Genomic DNA, 22,124 nt, shown 5'->3' with positions numbered 1-22,124 from the left:
TATTTATTTTTTGCAACCTAAATCCATAACTTTAGGGTGATAAAATTAAGCGTTAATATACATGCCCCTGGTATGTTAATAAAGTTCTCAACATTTTAGCTGAAAATCAGATAGTGGAACTGAAATCAATTTATAATCCATTTATACAAACTAAACTTTGAAAAACTAAATTCAAGATCTTATATCTTAGGAGCCCTAGAGGCACAGTGGTTAAGAGCTGGGCTGCTAACCAAAAGGTCAGCAGTTTGAATCCACCAGCTGCTCCTTGGAAACCATGTGGGGCAGTTCTGCTCTGTCCTATAGGGTTGTTATGAGTGAGAATTGACTAGATGGCAACAGGTTTGGTTATTCTTTTTTACATTCACTCAAACGTCTTGTTTGTTTTAGTTGTTTTTGTTCACATGTTGCTATGCGATCAATTTTACTAAACTTGTAATCAAATGTACTAAACTTGAAAAATGGACCTTTTTGGGGGGAGGGGTGTGGATTAAAATTTTCCTGACATATCGTGCACCTTGACTTAATTTTCCAATCATTATATAGAAGCTGGAGTAACCCTCATAATTTATTTGGTTTTGTGGATTAAATACAAATGGCTTCAACTAAGTTTGATAACCATTTACAACACCAATAAAGCAATTTGCTTTATTTCTGCTAAGAATTTTCAATTTTACTTAGCTAGTATTGGAAATTCTATGGGGCAGCTCTACTCTATCATATAGGGTCGCTATGAGTCGGAATTGACTCCACAGCAGCGAGGTTTTTTAGTATTGTTTTGCCTGTATATATTTATGAAAACTGTTTACTTGTGAATGAGTCCCTAGTCTGTTTACCATGGCTCTGCTTTGTAAAGCTTTCAGCTTGTCTTTAAAATTGTAAGACTGTCCTATGAATTGACCTCCCATAATTAACTCATAGTAGTTATACTACTGAAAACTTAAGAAGATAGACTATATAAGTGATGCATGTGATCTTTTGGGGGGCTTTCATCTTGCCCCATAAATAAACTGTTCTTTGGGTATGTTCAGCCCATGGAAATACTGTGCATTTCCTCTTTTGGGCTTTTCCTGTCTCCAACTATTTCGAATGTTTTCTTCTTGACCTAGTTGTCTGCTAAACATAGCAAGCTGGAGATTATTGTCCTCAGTCCAAATTCCGTTCATTACAATTATCACAATTTGAAACTTGAAACATTGATATAACGGTTGGAGAACAACTATATCCTATTAGAATCTGGTCATAATTCTACATTTTTCTTAATGAAGCAAGTTGTTTTGCATTGTTTGATAAAATGCCTATTAGAATCCGCTATGAAACAGTATGCAAATAAATACGTAGCTAGGGAAAGTAAAAGATGGCTTCAGATATTTTCAACAGCTCCTTTATCTAAATCTGATTCAATATTATATTTTGTTACATTTATCAATCGGATTATACTTGTTATATTTATTCCACAGTTGTATTTAATACTGCTCGAAACCAAAGAGAAAAACCAAAAATCATCATTGAAAACAATAAACTCCATAACAAACAAAAATCCCTTCAGGTATAAATATTTAGGAAAGGTAACTTAGAGGTCATTTTATTTTTGTTTTCGTCTTTTTTTTGTGTGTGAATGTCTCACAGATGCACATTTTTGAATAAAAATTATTTTGTATTACATTTTAAAATGTGAAGCAATATTAAGCTATGAAAGGCATACATGGCCATATAAACCCTAGTCTATAATCTGATTGGCTTTTTTACTACCAAAGCCACCACTGATGTTCTGTGTTCTCCTAATCATGGGAAGCTGCACTTTACATTCTCACAGTCCATCATTAACTCAAGTTCATTTGCAACAACTCATGAAAAATTTTCATAGCTTTGGTGCCTTTCATCGTTCCTAAGTACTTCTAGAATTTCATTTTGTTTGCTTCGGAAGACTTCTCCAAGACACCAGCCTCAGGTACAGCTATACCTTCATCCCAGGTGCTATTCACCTTCCTTATCTGACGTAAATGATGAATTAAAAAAGCAAACATGTAAACAAATGCTCACTTTTTATTTTTGTTCATCAGTTTTTCTTCTTATTGTCAGCTTTAAGAGCAAATTTTGAAAATCATAAATTCCAGTCAGACTCCACTCTCCTCCAATCCAATAAAATTGCTTTAGTTTGAGTTATCAATAACCTCCATTTGTTAAAGCCAATGATCAAATTCCTCAGTAATCATTTTAATGATTTATCAAGAGCATTTAAGCATCTGATCCCTCCCTCTCCCTTAGTGTACTTCACTCACTTGTCAGTAAGGAGACTGTATTTTTTGGTTTTTCATCTCCAGTACTTTTTTTCAGTCTTTATTTCCCTTACCTCTTAATGGAGGAGGGCCTCAAGGCTTAATCCTTGTAACTTATTTTTCTCTGTCTTCATCCACATCGCTGTAGTTCTCATCCAATTTCAAGGTTTTAAACACCAAGGCTTATGATTCCCAACTTTGTGTCTCCAATCCAGACCTATCCCCTGAAATCCACACTCACAGACATTAAATGCCTACTCAACCTTTCTACTTGGAGACCTAAGAGAAATCTAAAACCTAGCATGTCTGAAATTCAACTTTTGATCTTCCCTCCTATGTGACTCTCTCCATGATTGTTCTCATCTTGTTTTATGGGAATCGCATTTCTCCAGTTGCTAAGGCTAGGAATCTTGGAATGATCCCTAATTCTTGTCTTCCTCACATCCCACAATCAGGAAATCCTGTTGGCTATTGGCTCTGCTTTTGAAATATATCCAGTGTTTGACCACTTCTCATTACCACTTCATTGCTGCCTTGTCTAAGCCACTATTACCCACCTGGATTACTGCAATAGCCTCACCTGTCTCTCCACTTACAGCCTACCTTACAGTCTACCCTCAACACGTCAGAGTAATCCTTTTAATTTACTGTGAGATTATGTTAACTCTTCAAAACTATGCAAAAAAAAATCCAAACTATGCAATAGTTCTGTTTCACTCAGTAAAATTAAAGCTTTTACAGCAGACTTACATGATCTTACATGAACTTGGAGCCCTGGTGGCACTGTGGTTATGTTACCCTAACAGGTGACTCAGTGTATGGGTCTCAGAAGACCAACTGCATGACATTAACTCAACGTACAAAGTGGGGAGGGGGCTGCAGATTGAATTCAATCTCCATTAATAAATCAATTATTCCTACATTATGATCCCAAAAAACCCAGTGCCCTCAAGTCGATTCTGACTCATAGTGACCCTATAGGTACTCCAATAAAATTTTGCACACTGAAGCTCATGTGAGCTTCTTTGTAGAAGACAGACATTGACATACGAGATGCTAATGCATCCTTCAGGATTTGGAAGCTCCTTGTTGGAGACCCTCCCAGAGCTCACCCTATGTGTATCTACTTCATGCTGTCCTGATATGTATCCTTTTTGCTATAATAAAGCTGTGATCATACGGATAGCACTTCCCTTTTCTATGAGTCATTCTAATGAATTATCAAACCTGAGGAGTTAGTGGGAACCCCCAAATTTGTAGCCAGCAGGTCAGATCTGAGGGTGTCCAGAGGACCTCTGAGCTTGCAGGCAGTGTCAGAAGTTTTGGGCAGACACGGAAGCCTGAAGAACTGTGCCCCTTAACGTGTCACCTTAACTTCCGGTGGTTAAAGTCAGAAGAACTGCATTTGTAGTTGGTGTCTGAGAATGTATTTAGAGTTGGTGTCAGGAGACACACAGACATGCCTTTGTTGTTGTTAGGTTCCGTCGAGTCCGTTCCAACTCATAGTGACCCTATGCACAACAGAACGAAACACTGCCCGGTCCTGAGCCATCCTTACAATCCTTGTTATGCTTGAGCTCATTGTTGCAGCCACCTTGTCAATCCACCTCGTTGAGGGTCTTCCTCTTTTCCCCTGACCCTGTACTCTGCCAAGCATGATGTCCTTCTCCAGGGACTCATCCCTCCTGACAACATGTCCAAAGTATGTAAGACACAGTTTCGCCATCCTTGCCTCTAGGGAGCATTCTGGCCACACTTTTTCCAAGACAGATTTGCTCATTCTTTTGGCAGTCCACGGTATATTCAACATTCCTTCCCAACACCACAATTCAAAGGCGTCAACTCTTCTTTGGTCTTCCTTATTCATTGTCCAGCTTTCACATGCATATGATGCGATTGAAAATACCATGGCTTCGGTCAGGTGCACCTTAGTCTTTAGGGTGACATCTTTGCTCTTCAACACTTTGAAGAGGTCCTTTGCAGCAGATTTGCCCAATGCAATGCGTCTTTTGGTTTCTTGACTGCTGCTTCCATGGGTGTTGATTGTGGATCCAAGTAAAATGAAATCCTTGACAACTTCAATCTTTTCTCCATTTAGCGTGATGTTGCTCATTGGTCCAGTTGTGAGGATTTTTGTTTTCTTTATGTTGAGGTGTTATCCATACTGAAGGCTGTGGTCTTTGATCTTCATTAGTAAGTGCTTCAAATCCTCTTCACTTTCAGCAAGCAAGGTTGTGTCATCCGCATAACACAGGTTATTAATGAGTCTTGCTCCAATCCTGATGCTCCGTTCTTCTTCATATAGTCCAGCTTCTTGTATTATTTGTTCAGCATACAGATTAAACAGGTATGGTGAAAGAATACAACCCTGACACACAACTTTCTTGACTTTAAACCAATCAGTATCCCCTTGTTCTGTCCGAACAACTGCCCCTTAATCTATGTAAAGGTTCCTCATGAGCACAATTAAGTGTTCTGGAATTCTCATTCTTCGCAGTGTTATCCATAGCTCGTTATGATTCACACAGTCGAATGCCTTTGCATAGTCAATAAAACACAGGTAAATACCCTTCTGGTATTCTCTGCTTTCACCCAGGATGCAGCTGACATCAGCAATGATATCCCTGGTTCCACGTCCTCTTCTGAAACCGACCTGAATTTCTGGCAGTTCCCTGTTGATATACTGCTGCAGCCGTTCTTGAATGATCTTCAGCAAAAATTTGCTTGCATGTGGTATTAATGATATTGTTATATAATTTCCACATTCAGTTGTATCACCTTTCCTGGGAATAGACATAAATATGGATCTCTTCTAGTCAGTTGGCCAGGAGGCTGTCTTCCATATTTCTTGGCATAGATGAGTGAGCAACTCCAGCGCTGCATCTGTTTGTTGAAACATCTCAATTGATATTCCATCAATTCCTGGAGCCTTGTTTTTTGCCAATGCCTTCAGAGCAGCTTGGACTTCTTCCTTCAGTACCATCGGTTCCTGATCATATGCCACCTCTTGAAATGGTTGAATATCGACTAATTCTTTTTGGGGTAATGACTCTGTGTATTCCTTCCGTCTTCTTGTGATGCTTCCTGCGTTGTTTAATATTTTCCCCATGGAATCCTTCACTATTGCAACTCAAGGCTTGAATTTTTTCTTCAGTTCTTTCAGCTTGAGAAACTCCGAGCGTGTTCTTCCCTTTTGGCTTTCCATCACCAGCTCTTTGCACATGTCATTATAATACTTTACTTTGTCTTCTCGAGAGGCCCTTTGAAATCTTCTGTTCAGTTCTTTTACTTCACCAATTCTTCCTTTTGCTTTAGATGCTTGATGCTCAAGAGCAAGTTTCAGAGTCTCCTCTGACATCCATCTTGGTCTTTTCTTTCTTTCCTGTCTTTTCAGTGACCTCTTGCTCAACTCTTCACGGATGATGTCCTTGATGGCATTCCACAACTCGTCTGGTGTTCAGTCACTAGTGTTCAATGTGTCAAATCTATTCTTGAGATGGTCTCTAAATTCAGGTGGGATATACTCAAGGTCATATTTTGGCTCTTGTGGTCTTGCTCTGATTTTCTTCAGTTTCAGCTTGAACTTGCATATGAGCAATTGATGGTCTGTTCCACAGTCGGCCCCTGGCCTTGTTCTGACTGATGATATTGAGCTTTTCCATCATCTCTTTCCACAGATGTAGTCAATTTGATTTCTGTGTGTTCCATCTGGCGAGGTCCAGGTGTACAGTCGCCGTTTATGTTGGTGAAAGAAGGAATTTGCAATGAAGAAGTCGTTGGCCTTGCAAAATTCTATCATTCGATCTCCGGCATTGTTTTTATCGCCAAGGCCATATTTTCCAACTACTGATCCTTCTTCTTTGTTTCCAACTTTTGCATTCCAATCGCCAGTAATTATCAATGCATCTTGATTGCATGTTTGATCAATTTCAGACTGCAGCAGCTGATAAAAATCTATTTCTTCATCTTTGGCCCTAGTGGTTGGTGTATAAATTTGAATAATAGTCTATTAACTGGTCTTCCTTGTAGGTGTATGGATATTATCCTATCACTGACAGCCTTGTACTTCAGGATGGATCTTGAAACGTTCTTTTTGATGATGAATGTAACACCATTCCTCTTCGAGTTATCATTCCCAGCATAGTAGACTATATGATTGTCTGATTCGAAATGGCCAATACCAGTCCATTTCAGCTCACTAATGCCTAGGATATCGATGTTTATGCGTTCCATTTCATTTTTGACGATTTCCAATTTTCCTAGATTCATACTGCGTACATTCCAGGTTCCGATTATTAATGGATGTTTGCAGCTGTTTCTTCTCATTTTGAGTCGTGCCACATCAGCAAATGAAGGTCCCAAAAGTTTTACTGCATCCATGTCATTCAGGTCAGCTCTACTTTGAGGAGGCAGCTCTTCCCCAGTCATCTTTTGAGTGCCTTCCAACCTGGGGGGCTAATATTCCAGCACTATATCAGACAATGTCCGCTGCTATTCGTAAGGTTTTCACTGGCTAATGCTTTTCAGAAGTAGACTGCCGGGTCCTTCTTCCTAGTCTGTCTTAGGCTGGAAGCTCAGCTGAAACCTGTCCTCCATGGGTGACCCTGCTGGCATTTTTAATACTGGTGACATATCTTCCAGCATCACAGGAACACACAAGCCCCCACAGTATGACAAACTGACAGACACATGGGGGAGACATGCCTTAAAAGCCTTAGTAGGGATTAATTAATTTGACTCTATTAAAATTATAAGTTTCTGTTAGATAAAATCACCTTAAGTTTGGCCAAGATAGAGTAAGCCTACTATAGCCTATTTCTCTCACTGATTATAATTAAAACTTTGAAAAAAAACATTAAAAAAATCTATCTGAAGACCCTGAAAAGTAAACAAACATTGTGAAGGGTGTAATTCTTCATGGAAGGAGACTGCCACATCTTTCATCCATAGAGCCGCTGGTGGGTTCCAACTGTGCATCTTTTGGTTAGCAGCCAAGAGCTTAACCACTGTGTCACCACTGCACCTGATTCCCTTCTAAACTCGTTGCCATAGAGTCGATTCCAACTCATAGCAACCCTATAGGGCACAGCAGAACTGTCCCATAGGGTTTCCACGGAGTGGCTGGTAGATTTGAACTGCCAACCTTTTGGTTAGCAGCCTAAGCTCTTATCCACTGTGCCACCAGGGCCCCACTCCCCTTCCAGAAGTGTATAAATTGATTCCAGCATTTTGGAGAGTAATTTGGCAATAGCTGATACGGTTGCAAATGTCCATACCCCAAAACTCAGCACTTTCATTTCTAGATGTCACTGCTGGCAAATTTTTTGGCAATTAAACCTTAGGGGCAGGTTCAGTGATGCTAACTGCAGCATTGCTTGTAAAAGAGATGACTTGGAAATTTTATTTTTTGAAAGAACTTTTTCATCCTACTTTGTTAAACTGTGGAGCCCTGGTGGCACAGTGGTTAAGAGCTATGGCTGCTGACCAAGGCTCAGCAGTTGGAATCCACCAGCTGCACTTTGCAAACCCTATGGCACAGCTCTACCCTGTCCTGTGAGGTCACTATGAGTTGGAATCGACTCCATGGCAACGGGTTTGGCCTGGTTGTTGGTTGTTGAACTGTAAACATGTTGTTCTTAAGAAATGTCATAAATGTATTTATGTAAAAAATTTTTTGAACTCTTTTTTGAGAAAAGCTAAAAAGAGGGCTGGGTGTGTTTATACCTAAAAATAGAGTAATGTAAATATGTAAATACTTTTTGGGGGGGCACTGAAATAGAGGCACCGACAAGAATCTATGATGATACCCCAGGTGGCTGTAATCTCCAGTCCTCTAGTAAATATTTTAGCAAAATAATCCCACTTGCCATATTGTCACTGAGCATTGAGCATCCATCTACCTGCACCTCTCATGGAGGTCAGGAATCTGCGGACCACGACACACGGGCCTCAAGGTACTCTAACTACCTTGTGTAGACTTGGAGGACTACAATCTAGCTACAGAGGTGGCTGCCACATATTGGGGCCACAGGCAGTTGAGGCAGTGTGAAGCCCACCCTTCCAGGATGGAGTTGTGTGTCCCTATTGCCCTCCCGTCCCCATTACCTTGCTCTCTGCTTAGCTGATTAAAGGTGCTTGAATACAATATTGCGCTAACCAAGGGTGCAGGTAGTATGATCAGCAATTTCTCTAAGTATTGCCTGCCCTACCAGGACATCCTGGACCTATGGGCCTTATTTAACCATTTCATGGTTTAAAAAAAAAAAAAAAAATCACAGCCATCGAGTCGATTCTGACTCATAGGACAGAGTAGAACTACCTTATAGGGTTTCCAAGGCTGTAAATCTTAATGGAAATAGATTGTCACATCTTTCTTCTGCAGAGCAGCAGGTGGGTTCGAACTGCCGAACTTCTGGTTAGCAGCCAAGTGCTACCAGTAGACAAACTCACCACTCACATTTTTCACACTTCCTGGGCCATAGCACCTATATGTACAGTGTATGTGATATGCTTCATGAAGCATGGTACCAATACGGCCCACCCTAAATCAAACTGGTAACAATTTTATGTGCAGGAAGTGCAATGTTTATTTAGTATTTCCTGTGTATTTTTTGAGAGTTCAGTAATATAGTTTATGGCTCAAGTGTAACCAGGAAGTGTGATGCATTTCCAGGGGCATGGTACCAATATGTACCATGTTTGCAATATACTTACGGAACATGGTACTGATATGGCCCGCTTGCAAGTGGGACACCATTTTTTCGAATACACACACACACACACACACACACACACAACCAAAAACACCAACAAACAATGAATCAGCATCCATTCCATTAGTGAAAAAAAAAATGCCATCACCAATAAATTAAAAAAAAAAAATCACCCATGAAAGGGTTAACCTTGAACCAGCACTCAGAATAAAACAAGGAATAAAAGCTACATGTATCAAAATGGAGAAAAAAAAATTCTTCCTCTATGAGAACAAGAAAACAATTTGCAGAATGATCTACATGGAAGGACACATTTATTTATATTTTAACAAACATGCAAAGCACTGATTCTATTTATGGATGCACACACATGCGGTAAAGTACAAACACAGCTGGGATGGCAGGTAGGAATGGAATCAAGAAATGGAATGGGCATTTCTCTAAAAATAATGGCTCTAACCCAAATATGGCAAAATGTTAAGAATTGGTAAGTTTGGGTGTTTTGTTAACCACTCTGCTTTTTTCTAAGTTTATAATATTCCATAATAAGACATTTTTGAAAATCACATATATGAGAGATTTCTTCAAAATCCCAAATAAGTGTTAAGTCCTGATGAGTCAACCAAACCTTCTCCATATTTTAGATAACACCTACAATATTAGAGTCAGAATTGCTGGTTAGAATATTGGCTCTGAAAAACAGGAATACGATAATAATAGCAAGCATTGTTTTGGGGGGTCACATATATTATTGTAGGCAGCGTTCTGGGCACTTTACACATATTTTCTTTAATCAACCCAGAAAAAGAATTATTACTCTCTTCAAATTATGGTTGAAATTAAAAAAACTCAAGTGTGAAATAACGTATCTTGGACTCATAGGTAGTTCTTTTCTTTCTTCAATTTTTAAAATTTCATTAAATTAATATTGAAATTCTAAAGTCGATGAGAATCCATAATTAACCACTTTTTCTCTGTTGCTTATGCAGAAAGGGTTGCCTAATTGTGCATTTCCCATCTAGACCGGGTATGTGAAGAGATATCACAAAATCTTTTTCTCTTCAAATACATAGTCACTATTCACTTTCTCATTCTTTTACAATTTCTCATAACAGAATTCTCCTGGTTGAAATTAAATAGTGGATGCCTTAACTAGGAAAAATACTATGCATTTGAATATATTTAAGATATACATAAACATAAACCAGCCCACTGCCGTCGAGTCAATTCTGACTCCTAGCGACCCTGTAAGACCGAGCAGCGCTGCCCCACAGGGTTTCCAAGGCTGTGAATCTTTCCAGAAGCAGACTGCCACATCTTTCTCCTGGGGATTGGCGGGCGTGTTCAAACCAACATCCTTTTGGTTAGCAGCCGAGTACTTTAATCACTGCATCACCAGGGCTGCCTATGATACACATATGGTGCAATTTTATAAAGGAAAAATGCAAAAATGAGGACTTTTTTCAAATTTTTATTTATACAGAACATGGCTCCTTACATTTGAAAATGCTGCAATTTAACTTATGAGATAAAATTAATTTACCGCCTTCATTTCTTGCACACAATATGTAAGTCAAGAGTAGTGAATGAATACGGATTCCCTGAGACTTCATTTGTGTGGAAGAGCTTTTTTATGCCTGGTCTCCTTCTGTTTGTAGACCACATAGGAAACCTTCTCTTTTTTTTTCTTCTTCTGAACGGGTTATCTAATTTTGATTTCTTGCCACGTGTTTTAGCCTTAACCCTTAATGACTGAACTTGCCATGTCTACAGTCCATGATTTTATCTAACACACAGTTTGCTTCTTTTCCATGCTCTGCTGTATTTACATGAGAATTTTAATGAAAATAGAAAGAAGGCTTTGGATTTAATTAGTGCCCTACAACTCTTAATTTTGTTGATATGGGACATTACAAACAAGGTTTCTGGGATGGTTCAGCAAAACAAACCACGTAACAATCTGTTTCTCGATGTTGACCCATTGTTTATTGATTATATTACGGCTTTCATTGGCCGTTCTGCCTGGCATGGAGCAAGGTATCATTGCCTTGAAGGCTTGATTGCCATCCTTCTAAAATCAGAGACCATCCATGATATTTTATGATGAATACTTGGCTATTCCAGATACTAATAATAAACTTTTATGTACTTAAAAAAAACAAAAAGAACATAAAAAAAAAGTTTGGAAAGAAACACGATGAATGCCTCAAATGAAAAGAAAAGATCGTAAAACACACCAATATTCCTGTGGAAAATTGACTGCAGAGAGGAATAAAATGGCACAGGAGTTGAGGCTTAAAGTGTAATGAAAATATAAATAAGCTGTGCTCAAATGAAAAATGAAAACATCTCATTTTTCAATGTCAAATGTGGACTCCTAAACAGGTATGTAACTAGTAATTTTTGTGCCAAAGGCTAGAACTAAGCATTTTATCCATCCCCTTCTGCGACCAGCCTGCCATTAGGACTCCCTCTCCTGTGTATTTCACGCTTGTCCTCTATTTATGACCCATGGACGATCCTGTGTCAGGTTACCTGGCCCGTGTCTGAGTCAGCAGAGAGTTGCAATCAAAGCAAAAAATTGCTAAGAAGCCATTCTGGGTTAAAAGGTATCCTCAGTATTTCAATTCACTGCCAAGCCTTTCACCACTGAGTAACTTCTTCCACGTGAAAAATGGCATAGAATTGTTTGTTTTGTTTTTTAAATTGTTTTAAATCTCATCAATGACAAGTAGATAAAAGGCCTATTATTTTTCATAGATACTGTCTAATTCCAAAACCAATTTGAAATCATAAATAGCCCAGGAAATTCCAGATTTGAGTCATTAGAGTGCCACAAAGGCTCACTCAAGGACAAGTATGTGGAATCCCATGATGCCATAGATTCGCTGCGGGTTTTATTTATGCTCAGTGCTAAGGAAGCTCATGCACGTTTTATCCTGGTTCACAGCATGGGTCCACTGAGTCTTCTGTGTAAGAAGCACAAATGAAAGCAGCAAGAGTCAGGATTCGGCTAATGTCCCAGTTTTCACTGTTTCCACATTATTTTAAGTGAAATTGATGTTATTACTTTTATGGAAAGATATCATATTTTGAAAATTAATAAAAAAGTGATGATCGACTACAAGTATGTTGTGTGTATGCCGTATCCTGAGGAAATGAACAATGGCTAAGTGTTGAGACTCACCTTGTTAGACAGAAAATGTTTTGCATCTATATTGAGAAAAATTAGGAGTTTGTACGCTTAATTAAAAAAAAAAAAGAGGATCATTTGCATATAAAGTAGGATTTATGGTTAACAAAAATAACGTTAGTGCGTTCGTAAAATTCTTATTTGCAAAAAACGGAAAGTAACTCTGGCCATCTTAAGTAGGCAGAGGATTTATTGGAAAGCTGAAAGGGGAGCATGAAGTTAGAGGGAAAGCTTTGGAAAATGGGCAGGAACTGAGGTGAATCCAGTGGCTGGGCAGCAGACATAACCTAATTAATATTCCTTTGCTGTTACACCACGGCTGCTGCTGAAGGCTGGTGCGACTGCCAGAAGCTGCCAATACTGCAACGCGTCCATTCTTCTCACCCCTTCTATTAGGGTGTCTCTTACTTCAGAATTCACAGTTGATATAGCTGACTGACTGAGACTGTCTCACATATAGGAGCCCTGGTGGCGCAGTGGTTAAGAGCTCAGCTGCTAACCAAAAGGTCCACAGTTCGAATCCACCAGCTGCTCCTTGGAAACCCTATGGGGCAGTTCTACTCTGTCCTACAGGGTTGCTAGGAGTCAGAATTGACTCGATGGCACACAACAACAACAACATCTCACATGTAAGGAGCCCTGGTGGTGAGTGGTTAAGAGTTCAGGCTGCTAACCACAAGGTCAGCAGTTGGAATCCATCAGCTGCTCCTTGGAATCCCTATGGGGCAGTTCTGCCCTGTCCTACAGGGTCGCTATGAGTGGGAATTGACTGGACGCCACACAACAACAATGCAACTCACACGCATTTGTCTAGCTGTCAAAAGGAGGGGGAAAGAAGGGACCTCTACTGTTATGTTTTCATTGTGGGAGAGGAGACGTTTAAACGTATGACCCCCCCCCCCCCGCCCGGCAAAACAACAACAACAACAACAAAAAAAAAAAACCCGTTGCTGTCGAGTCAATTCCGACTCATAGCGAAATGTATGACAGGTAGCCAAAAGTTCCCCATTCCAAATGACCACTACACTTACTTAGACTTTTACCTTGAATCAAAAGCTCTTCAAATTTTAATAGAAAGTTGGATTTATGAGATAAAGGTAAATTCATTGTCAGAAACAGGCAGGCGATCACATCTATTCAAACATTGGACTATTATTCCTGATGACCTTTCCCAGCTCTCTTGGCTTCTTAGCCAAATCCACGAAAGATCGGAGGAAAAGTGCCTATTTTTCGCACCTTCTTCTCCGTTCTCTATGGACCACGTCGTAGTGGAAGTCCTGGAAAGGATGTCAGCTGGCCTATCACGTTATAAAGTGCAGGAGCCAACCTTGTAATAAAAGTCAAGCCAGCATTCATTACGGGCAAGTCCTCCTGTGGGTTATCTTATGGAAAGTGTCTGTAATGCTTAAACAGTAAAGTCCGTGCATCTCTAAGGAACAGATGGGAGCTCTGGATAATTTATTATTACAACTAATCCCTTTTTTCTATTTCAGTGCCATATATCAGTGTAAGTGACTTCAGCAGGTCACATATTTTAAGATTTACTTTTAACGTTAAAATTATGGATATTTCTCACTATCTCAATCAGCATTATTTAGACAAATCTCAGTTGATAATACGGCCATACCTATATCATGTCAAATATTCAGATTAAAGCTGACAATTAGCTGGGTGGTTGATTTCATGGAAACATCTGAATCCTTGGCTGAGATTTAAAAAAAATTTTTACATCAACGTATGACGTAATACAGTTATAACCTAACTTCATATAAAATAAGAACCTTCCTGGTAAAGCAATAATCTTTGGCTATATGGATATCAATAATCACATCTATAATATCATTGGTTTGTGTGTTTTATTGCAAAAAGAATGCCACCTTGAATACAAAGTCTTGTATCTTTTTAAGACGATTTTTTAAAAATAGTATTTTAAAATTCAAAATAAAAATAGAAAAGCATTAAACTCTATGATATACACCCTTTTTCTTTTTAAAAATACATTCTTTTTTTTTTTTCTTTTAGTGATAATCTTCTTTATTTTGGAGAGATATTTAAGGCCAAATACATAAAAAACATACATGAAATCACTGAAACACACCCAGTTTTGTGAACTCTGTACTTATTGTGATTTTACAGCATTCTTACCATATGTAGTAAAACCTGCAAAAGCTAGAACCTGTGGAAGGCGGAAATCTGTCAGAGAAGGAAAAGAAATATTTTCCAGTAAAACAAGCGACAGGAAAGTTTTCCGCCCTGTAAAAGGTGGAAACCTTACAACACCGGGACAAACAAGGCAGTCCCACAGAATTCTGGCTCTCACACGTTTCACTGCATTATACTTTAAATTAATTTGGATTATATGGAATTTGAGGAGCCCTGCTGGTGCAACGGTTAAAGCACTCATCTGCTAACTGAGAGGTCAGTGGTTGGAACCCACCAGGCACAACACGGGAGAAAGATGTGGCAGCCTGCTTTCTTCAAGATTAGAGCCTTGGAAACCCTATGGGGGAGTTCTACTCTGTCTTACAGGGCTGCTGTGAGTCAAACTTTACAGCAGTGGGTAGTTTACATGGAATTTGGAGGTAAGAAAGGCACCCTGGTGGCAAAGTGGATAAGCACTTGGCTACTAACTGAAAAATCAGCAGTTCAAATCCACCAGCTGCTCCGTGGGAGAAAGATGTGGCAGTCTGCTTCCATAAAGATTTCAGCCTTGGAAACCCTATGGGGCAGTTCTACTCTGTCCTAAGGGGTCGCTATGAGTCAGTGGTGGGTTTCATTTAACTGGGATATAAAGACATGCCATAAAACCATAGGTGCTTCAAGGATTTATTTTCCATGTTGTCATTTAAAGTCTCATTTGAGCTGAGGTTGAAAATGGAAAACATAGCAACATCATTAAACAGATTTAAGATCATCTTCACCTGACTGACTTTAAAAATACCACCACATATATTATGTCTACAACAAATAAAATTACATATAAAATTACTTGCAAATTTTAGTTTTTTGGGACTGTTCTTTTTTGAAACAAGTAGAAAATTGGAGTAAGCTGTGCTAGCAGAAAGAGCAAAAGGGTAAGTTAAAGCAATTTAGGGAGGAGGTGAGAACAACTGAGTTCTCTAGTCCACTAAGAAAACACGTTCTTGGTCATAGTTAATGACTCTCTTGACCATAAATTAATTTTCCAGTTATTATGAATGATGTGAGTATCTGGGGCCATTTACCTGTGAGGCGTGACTCTCCCGATGTCTCTGAAATGATGAAGTCGCTGTGCCACTCACTGACAGCCTTGAGTATCCGTCTTCTCCAGGCAAACCTGTAAGGACAGCACCAGAGGGGTAGTTAAGGTGTTGCCTCCTTCCCCTAAGTAAAATCATTGTGTATGTATTTTAATAATTTAATCTCACTGCTGCCAACTCTAGGGTACTGTCAGGATGGCCGAGGGGTCTAAGGCAGCAGACTCAAGATTTCGCTTCCTGTGCTCAAGGTTTCTGGTATCCAAATGGAGGTATGGATTCAAATTCCACTTCTGACTCACTTCTATTAGCTCTGGTGGTGCAATGGTGAAGAGCTATGGCTGGTAACCGAAAGGTCAGAAGTTTGCATCTACTAGCCGCTCCTTGGAAACCCTATGGGGAAGTTCTAGTCTGTCCTATAGAGTTGCTATGAACAGGAATAGACTCAACAGCAACAGGTTTGGTTCTTGGAGCCCTGGTGGCATTGTGGTTCAGTGTTCGACTGCTAACCAAAAGGTCAACAGTTGGAATACCACCAGATGCTCCTTGGAAACACTATGGGGCAGTTCTACTCTGTCCTATAGGGTCGCTAGGAGTTGGAATTGACTCGATGGCAATGAGTCTTATTTCATAAACTAAAGTTGTTATATTTCACAGAATAAACATTAATTGAATAAGACATTTTCCAATGAAAGACAGAGAATACGAGTATTGTGATTCTTTTTTAGTAAAAAAGGAAAGAGACTAGACAAGGGAGATAAAATGCTAATAAAGAAGAGCATCATAATAGCACATAAGTGAGGCAAGAAGTGCCAGAGGGGAGAAAGAAAACTTTTCTAGAGACTGAAAATAGGTTGATGAAGCATAAACCAAAGCCTATCGCAGTTGAGTCAATCCCAACTCACAGCAACCCTATAGGACAGAGTAGAGCTGCCCCATAGCATGTCCAAGTCTGTAGCCTTCACAGAAGCAGACTGCCACATCTTCCTTCCACGGAGCAGCTGTTGGTTCAAACTGCCCACCTTTGGGTTAGCAGCTCAGTGCTTAACTACCGTGCCATCAGGGCTCCTCTGGTGAAGCATAGATGGGGCAGGAGAAGCACATGGAGAAAGGAGAGTAAAACAATTAGCTGGGTTTGCTACAGAAGACAATTTGTAGGGTAACAGGGAGCCAAAGAAGAGGTTAAAAGATACATAAGATATAACCAACCAAGTTTATGTGCCTGATGAATTCCATTGACTACAGCTTATTTCCACACCCCGTTTGCCAGTTTGTCATACTGTGATGGTGTGCATATTGCTATGATGCTGGAAGCTATGACACCAGTATTTCAAATATCAGCAGGGTCTTCCATGGCAGACAGGTTTCAGCGCACCTTCCAGACTAAGACAGACTAGCAAAAAAGGCCTGGCAATCTACTTCTGAAAATTAGCCAAGGAAAACCCTATTGTCACAAAAGAACATTGTCTGGTATAGTGCTGGAAGATGAGCCTCCTAGATTGGAAGGCACTACACGATGGTCACAACAACGGACTCAAACATGACAAGGATCATGAAGATGGCGCAGGACCTGGCAACATTTCTTCGGTTGTACGAACTGCATGAAGAAAAGGTCAGGGTAGCCTCTCCTTCACAAGAGACCACTTCATAACCAACCATATGAGATATGTTGTGGGCCTGAGGAAAGACGCATGTCCCCCCAAATAATACTGAAGTATCTAACAAGGGGGAAAGGCATGGACGCATCTTATTAATTATCCCTCATGAGAGAAGCAAGGTTTCTCAACTTCGGCACTCTTCCCATTTTGGGCCATATAACCCTTTGTTGTGGTGGGCTGTCCTGTGTGTAGTAAGATGTTTAGAAATCCTGGCCTCTACCCACTTAGTATCAGTAGTACCTCCCCAGTTGTGAAAACGAGAAATGCCTCCAAACATTGCCAAATATTCCTGGGGGCAAAATCTGCTTTCCTGCATCACTACGAGTTACTTGATTAATAAAAATGAATAGATAAAAAAGAAGTATCTACCCAGTGGAATGAATTCCACACCGAACCACGGAGGACTTTAAATGCAGAAGTGATTGCTACTCTCATCTGAAAGCATAATTAACTAGTACGATGTAATTGATTAAACATATACACAATTTCTAAATTAAAAAGCATTAGAAACTCACAGCACATTTTTCCAATTATATGAGAGAGTTACTTCCTCAGGGAAGGCCACAAAATCCTATTCTACACGTAAGAAGGCTTCCTAATTGATCTTGTTATATATGTATATATACACACCTTGGCATAGAAAAGAGGTGGTGCAGTGGTTAAGTGTTTGGCTGCTAACCAAAAGGCTGGCAGTTCAGATCCACCAGCTGCTGTTTGGAAACCCATTGGGGCAGTTCTACTCTGTCCTATAGGGTCACTGTAAGTTTGAATTGACTCAACAGCAACAAGCTTGGTTTTGGCTTTGGCATAGAAAGGTTAACTTCATTGAGACTGGACTGACTAGGGCCTGAAAAGGGGCAGGAACAGATGGGCAGGAACGTGTTGGAGAATGGATCCCAGCCATAAGCATTGTCAATGTCTTCAGTTAGCTCGCGGGAATATTGCTTTCAGACACTGTAGCAGGAGAGTACAGGAAAGAGTCTAATCAAGCAGCTAGTATCAGAGTGAGCTGGAATTTAAACAGGTGCAGATCAGGTAAACTTTGGAAATTCAGGCAAAGAGGTAAGTAGAACGTTGGCAACGTATCTGTTTCCAGGGCACAAGAAAGGACTCTCTCTGATACGAGTGTCAAGGGTGGGTGAGAGGGACAAAGGCTTGATTGACAAGCAAGAAAGATGTCCACTTCTAGAGAAACCAGTGAGTGGGCATTATGACCAATAAAACATTTTATTTTGTTGCCATATTAAAAGCAGTATAGAAGCAGTGCTTTTTTTTTTTTAAGGTAGACAATCTAAGAAGGCACAAACCATGAAGAAAAAAGAATGTATTAATGCCTGTATACAAATATTACAAATAAATATGTTAAAATACTGTACAAAATAAAGTATAAATGCAAAAAAGAAAAACCTACAACATTTAACTACATTAAACAAAATGCTTTATTTTTCTTAAGATGCCCGATAAATCAAAGTATAAGGCCTACTCCCCCCAAAATGGGTATGTATAGAAAATTAAAGAGAAACAATATAAATGGCCAATAAATAATAAATACATTGATTTTTACTAAATATTCAAAGAAATGCACACATCAGTATAGTAACTTATCCATTTTACCTACCATGATGGAATAATTTTTAAAAATTACAGATATTTTCATACTATATAAAAGTAGAGGAAATAGTGCAATAAACCTCCAGGTAACTGTCATCAGGCTTCAGAAGTGTGAACATTTCAATCTTACCTCATCTGTTGTTGTCAGTTGCCATGAAGTCCATTCCAACTCATGGCGACCCCATATGTGCAGAGTAGACCTGCTCCATAGGGTTTTCAGTTTGTGACTTTTCAAAAGCAGATCTCCAGGCCTGTCTTTCTAGGTGCCCCGGGTGGGTTTGAACCACCAACCTTTCAGCTAGTAGTTCTAGTACTTAAATGTTCATGCCACCCAGGGACTTGAGTGCAATTCAAAAAAACCAAACTTGTTGCCATCGAGTCAATCAACCCATGGTGTGACCCCACAGGACAGAGTAACACTGCCCCATAGGGTTTCCATGGAGCCGCTGATGGATTCATACTGCTGACCTTTTCGTTAGCAGCCAAGCTCTTAACCACTGCACCACCGGTATTTAATAAATGCTTTTATTGACTTATATGAATCTATCTCTTCTCTAGATTGCCTGTTGCCATACTGCTCTCATATTTTCAACCCTCCAACCCAGGAATAACACAGATCATTCCCATAAACACCACCCATATATCCTGACATCCATTAATCTCATAGACTCCACATGGAAACGGCTGCCACTGCCTTGAATACCAGTATCAGTGAACACAAATCTCAGAATGATAAGCATGTTTGAATATACACATATGTATATCTGGATCTATATGTAAATAAGTCATGAGGCATTAACTCTAATATAACTAAAACCAACCCAAATCCGTTGCCGTTGAGTTGATTTCCACTCATAGCGACCCTACAGGACACGGGAGAACTGTCCCATAGGGTTTCCAAGGAGTGGCTGGTGGATTCGAACCGCTGATCTTTCAGTTAGCAGCTGAGCTCTTAACCACTGCACCACCAGGGATCTAACCTTGGAGCACTCAGTTCATTGCACTGGAGCTCATGCACTTCATACGTAAAATTTTTGCGTTTATTGGATCTTCAAGCTTTAAAACAGCCACGATTTTATCATAGCTGCGTTTAGGCGATATTTACTGAGCAGTAACTCTGTGCTTGGGAGCGCCGGTGGCACAGCGGTTAAGAGCTCAGCTGTTAACCAAAAAGTCTGCAGTTCAAATCTACCAGCTGCTCCCTGGAAACCCTACGAGGCAGTTCTACTGTGTCCTATAGGCTTCCTGAGTCTGAATAGACTTGATGGCAATGGCATTAATAACTTTGTGCTTTGAGTCCCTGGGTGGTGCTCAGCTGCTAACAAAAGGGTGGAGTCCAGTCCACCTAGGGGCTCTTTGGAAGAAAGTCCAGGTGATCTGCTTCCCAAAACCCAGCCACCGAAAGCCCTATGGAGCACAGTTCTACTCTGACATTCATGGGGTCACCATGAGTCAGAATCAACTCGACAGCAACGGGTCCTGCTGACTTTCTGCTAGGTAATGCGCTTTATAGGCATCACGAGGCTAAGTCCTCAAGACAACCCCATGAGGCAGGTTTTGTGAGTGTCCTCGTTTTTAATGTAAGAGTTAATAAGCATCAGAGTTGGGTTTTGAACCCAAGAAGAATAGCTCCTTCAGCACCGGGCTAGGAAATGGGAAATTAGCACCTCAATATATCCATTTTGTCCTTGGTTTGAGGGTAGTTTGAGGGCGTGCTATCTGCTCTTCTGGAGAAATTTACCTGACTTCTCAACTAGAATCGAGAAATCGAGAAACTTAATTAAAGGCCTCAAATAGAAATTATTTAGTATGAATTAAAGTGCTTTTAACTCAGAGAAGGAACAGGGCAGGGCTTTGTGAATGCCCCCAGGAGCTCTGTCTGTATAGGCACCTTCTGTTGCTCAAATAGGCAACTGCAAAGCACACCAGATAGTCAAGTGGAGGCCTGTGTCCTTTTCTCTGAAAGCTTGCTTTTCAGTCAGACAACAGTATGAGTTCCAAAGAAATCTGTACAATTCACACAAACAAAGCGATGTTGTAAAATATATATCTGCACGTGTTTTAGGGACTCCAACCAGGAGCTGTTTTTGCCTGTGGTCTAGATCTATCTTGAGGCATTGCTGATGGAAGTCTTTCTTCCATGTTCCCAGAATCAGTGAGGTTTTGGTCCTCTCACGTCGCTATTCTCTGGAATCTATGCAAAGCATGTAGGCTCCTGGCCTGGCAAATGATCTCACCCATCCCTTCCTCTTGGAAAACTCTGTGCACCTCACATAATCCTCACAGTGCACGGAAGATAACCATAATATAAATTAAAAAAAAAAAAAGACAGCATTCCCAGAAATGATAAACGTAAAATCAAATGCAGTGACTATACTTTTTAATTGTGATTTTTTTTTCTTTATGCCTAGGAATAAAATGTATATTCATTGAGCCACAATAAAGAAAATCATACCAAACATAAAATGGCCTGGTTGGAATTTTTTATATCTCTATTTCCCAACAAAACAAACATCTTTATATTCACAATATTTTGTTTGATATAACTAAAATGGTCTAACACTAAAAACTGTTCTCTAATATAATGATAAATAACCCCAAGTCCTGGGAATAATTAGGTACACACAAAAAGATCTAAGTCTGTGTTCACATCAGTAAAAGGATGGCAATTAAAATAAGCGATAGCTGTAATTACCCACGCATAACTATATTTCAGCAAAGGAACAGATAATTATTTCTGGGAGGCAGAGTAGCATGCAGATACTGATATTCAAAAGAGAAATCATTTCCTAGAAAATAAAACTATATCTGAGTCTGCTGGAACTTCAAGTTATTCTACAAATTTATTTTCATTTTGTGGCTTTATTTAGAAAGCGCATTGCACTGTACTTTGTGAATTATGAATCAGTTCTAATAATTGTTTTAAGAGTTATCATGATCAAGTATATACCATGTATTGCAAAAGTATAATATTTGTTCATTTGTTATCATATTGACTGTAATTCCCGCTTTACCTCCTGTAAGGAATCCCTGTTGTTGTCAGCGGTCATGGAGTCAGCCCACGACTTATGCTGACCCCATGTGGTATGCAGTAGAACTGCTCCGTAGAGATTTCTTGATTGTAGTCTTTATGGAAACAGATGGCCAGGCCTTTTCTTCTGAGGAGCTGCTGGGTGGGTTTGAACTACCAACCTTTGGGTTAGTAACCAATCACAAGCCCAATGCACCACCCAGAAGGAACCTGGTTCTGGGTGGTACGAACAGTTAACACGCTTGGTTGCATTTGAGTACTAAGAAAGGCCTGGCAATCTACTTTTGAAAAATCAGCCATTGAAAACCCTATGGAGCCCAGTTCTCCTCTGACACACATGGGGTCACCATGAATTGGAATTGATTCGAAGGCAACTGGACCCCCTTTAAAGGATTTACTGGTCATA

At 39.8% G+C, this 22,124-nt stretch overlaps 1 protein-coding gene across 5 annotated transcripts in view; it reads right to left on the bottom strand.

Annotated features, from left to right (window-relative positions):
- The window catches only part of MYO16 (myosin XVI), a 733,911-nt gene that overhangs the window by 18,699 nt on the left and 693,088 nt on the right, over positions 1 to 22,124 (bottom strand). For all 5 annotated transcript variants that reach the window (XM_049867507.1, XM_049867511.1, XM_049867508.1 and 2 more), the window contains exon 34: positions 15,407 to 15,498. In XM_049867507.1, coding sequence (XP_049723464.1) covers positions 15,407 to 15,498 — 92 coding nt within the window. The remainder of the gene's footprint in view (positions 1 to 15,406; positions 15,499 to 22,124) is intronic.

The sequence above is a fragment of the Elephas maximus genome, chromosome 23 (assembly GCF_024166365.1).
Source record: "Elephas maximus indicus isolate mEleMax1 chromosome 23, mEleMax1 primary haplotype, whole genome shotgun sequence".
Lineage (NCBI taxonomy): Eukaryota > Metazoa > Chordata > Mammalia > Proboscidea > Elephantidae > Elephas > Elephas maximus.
This window is presented reverse-complemented; position numbering and strand designations above follow the sequence as displayed.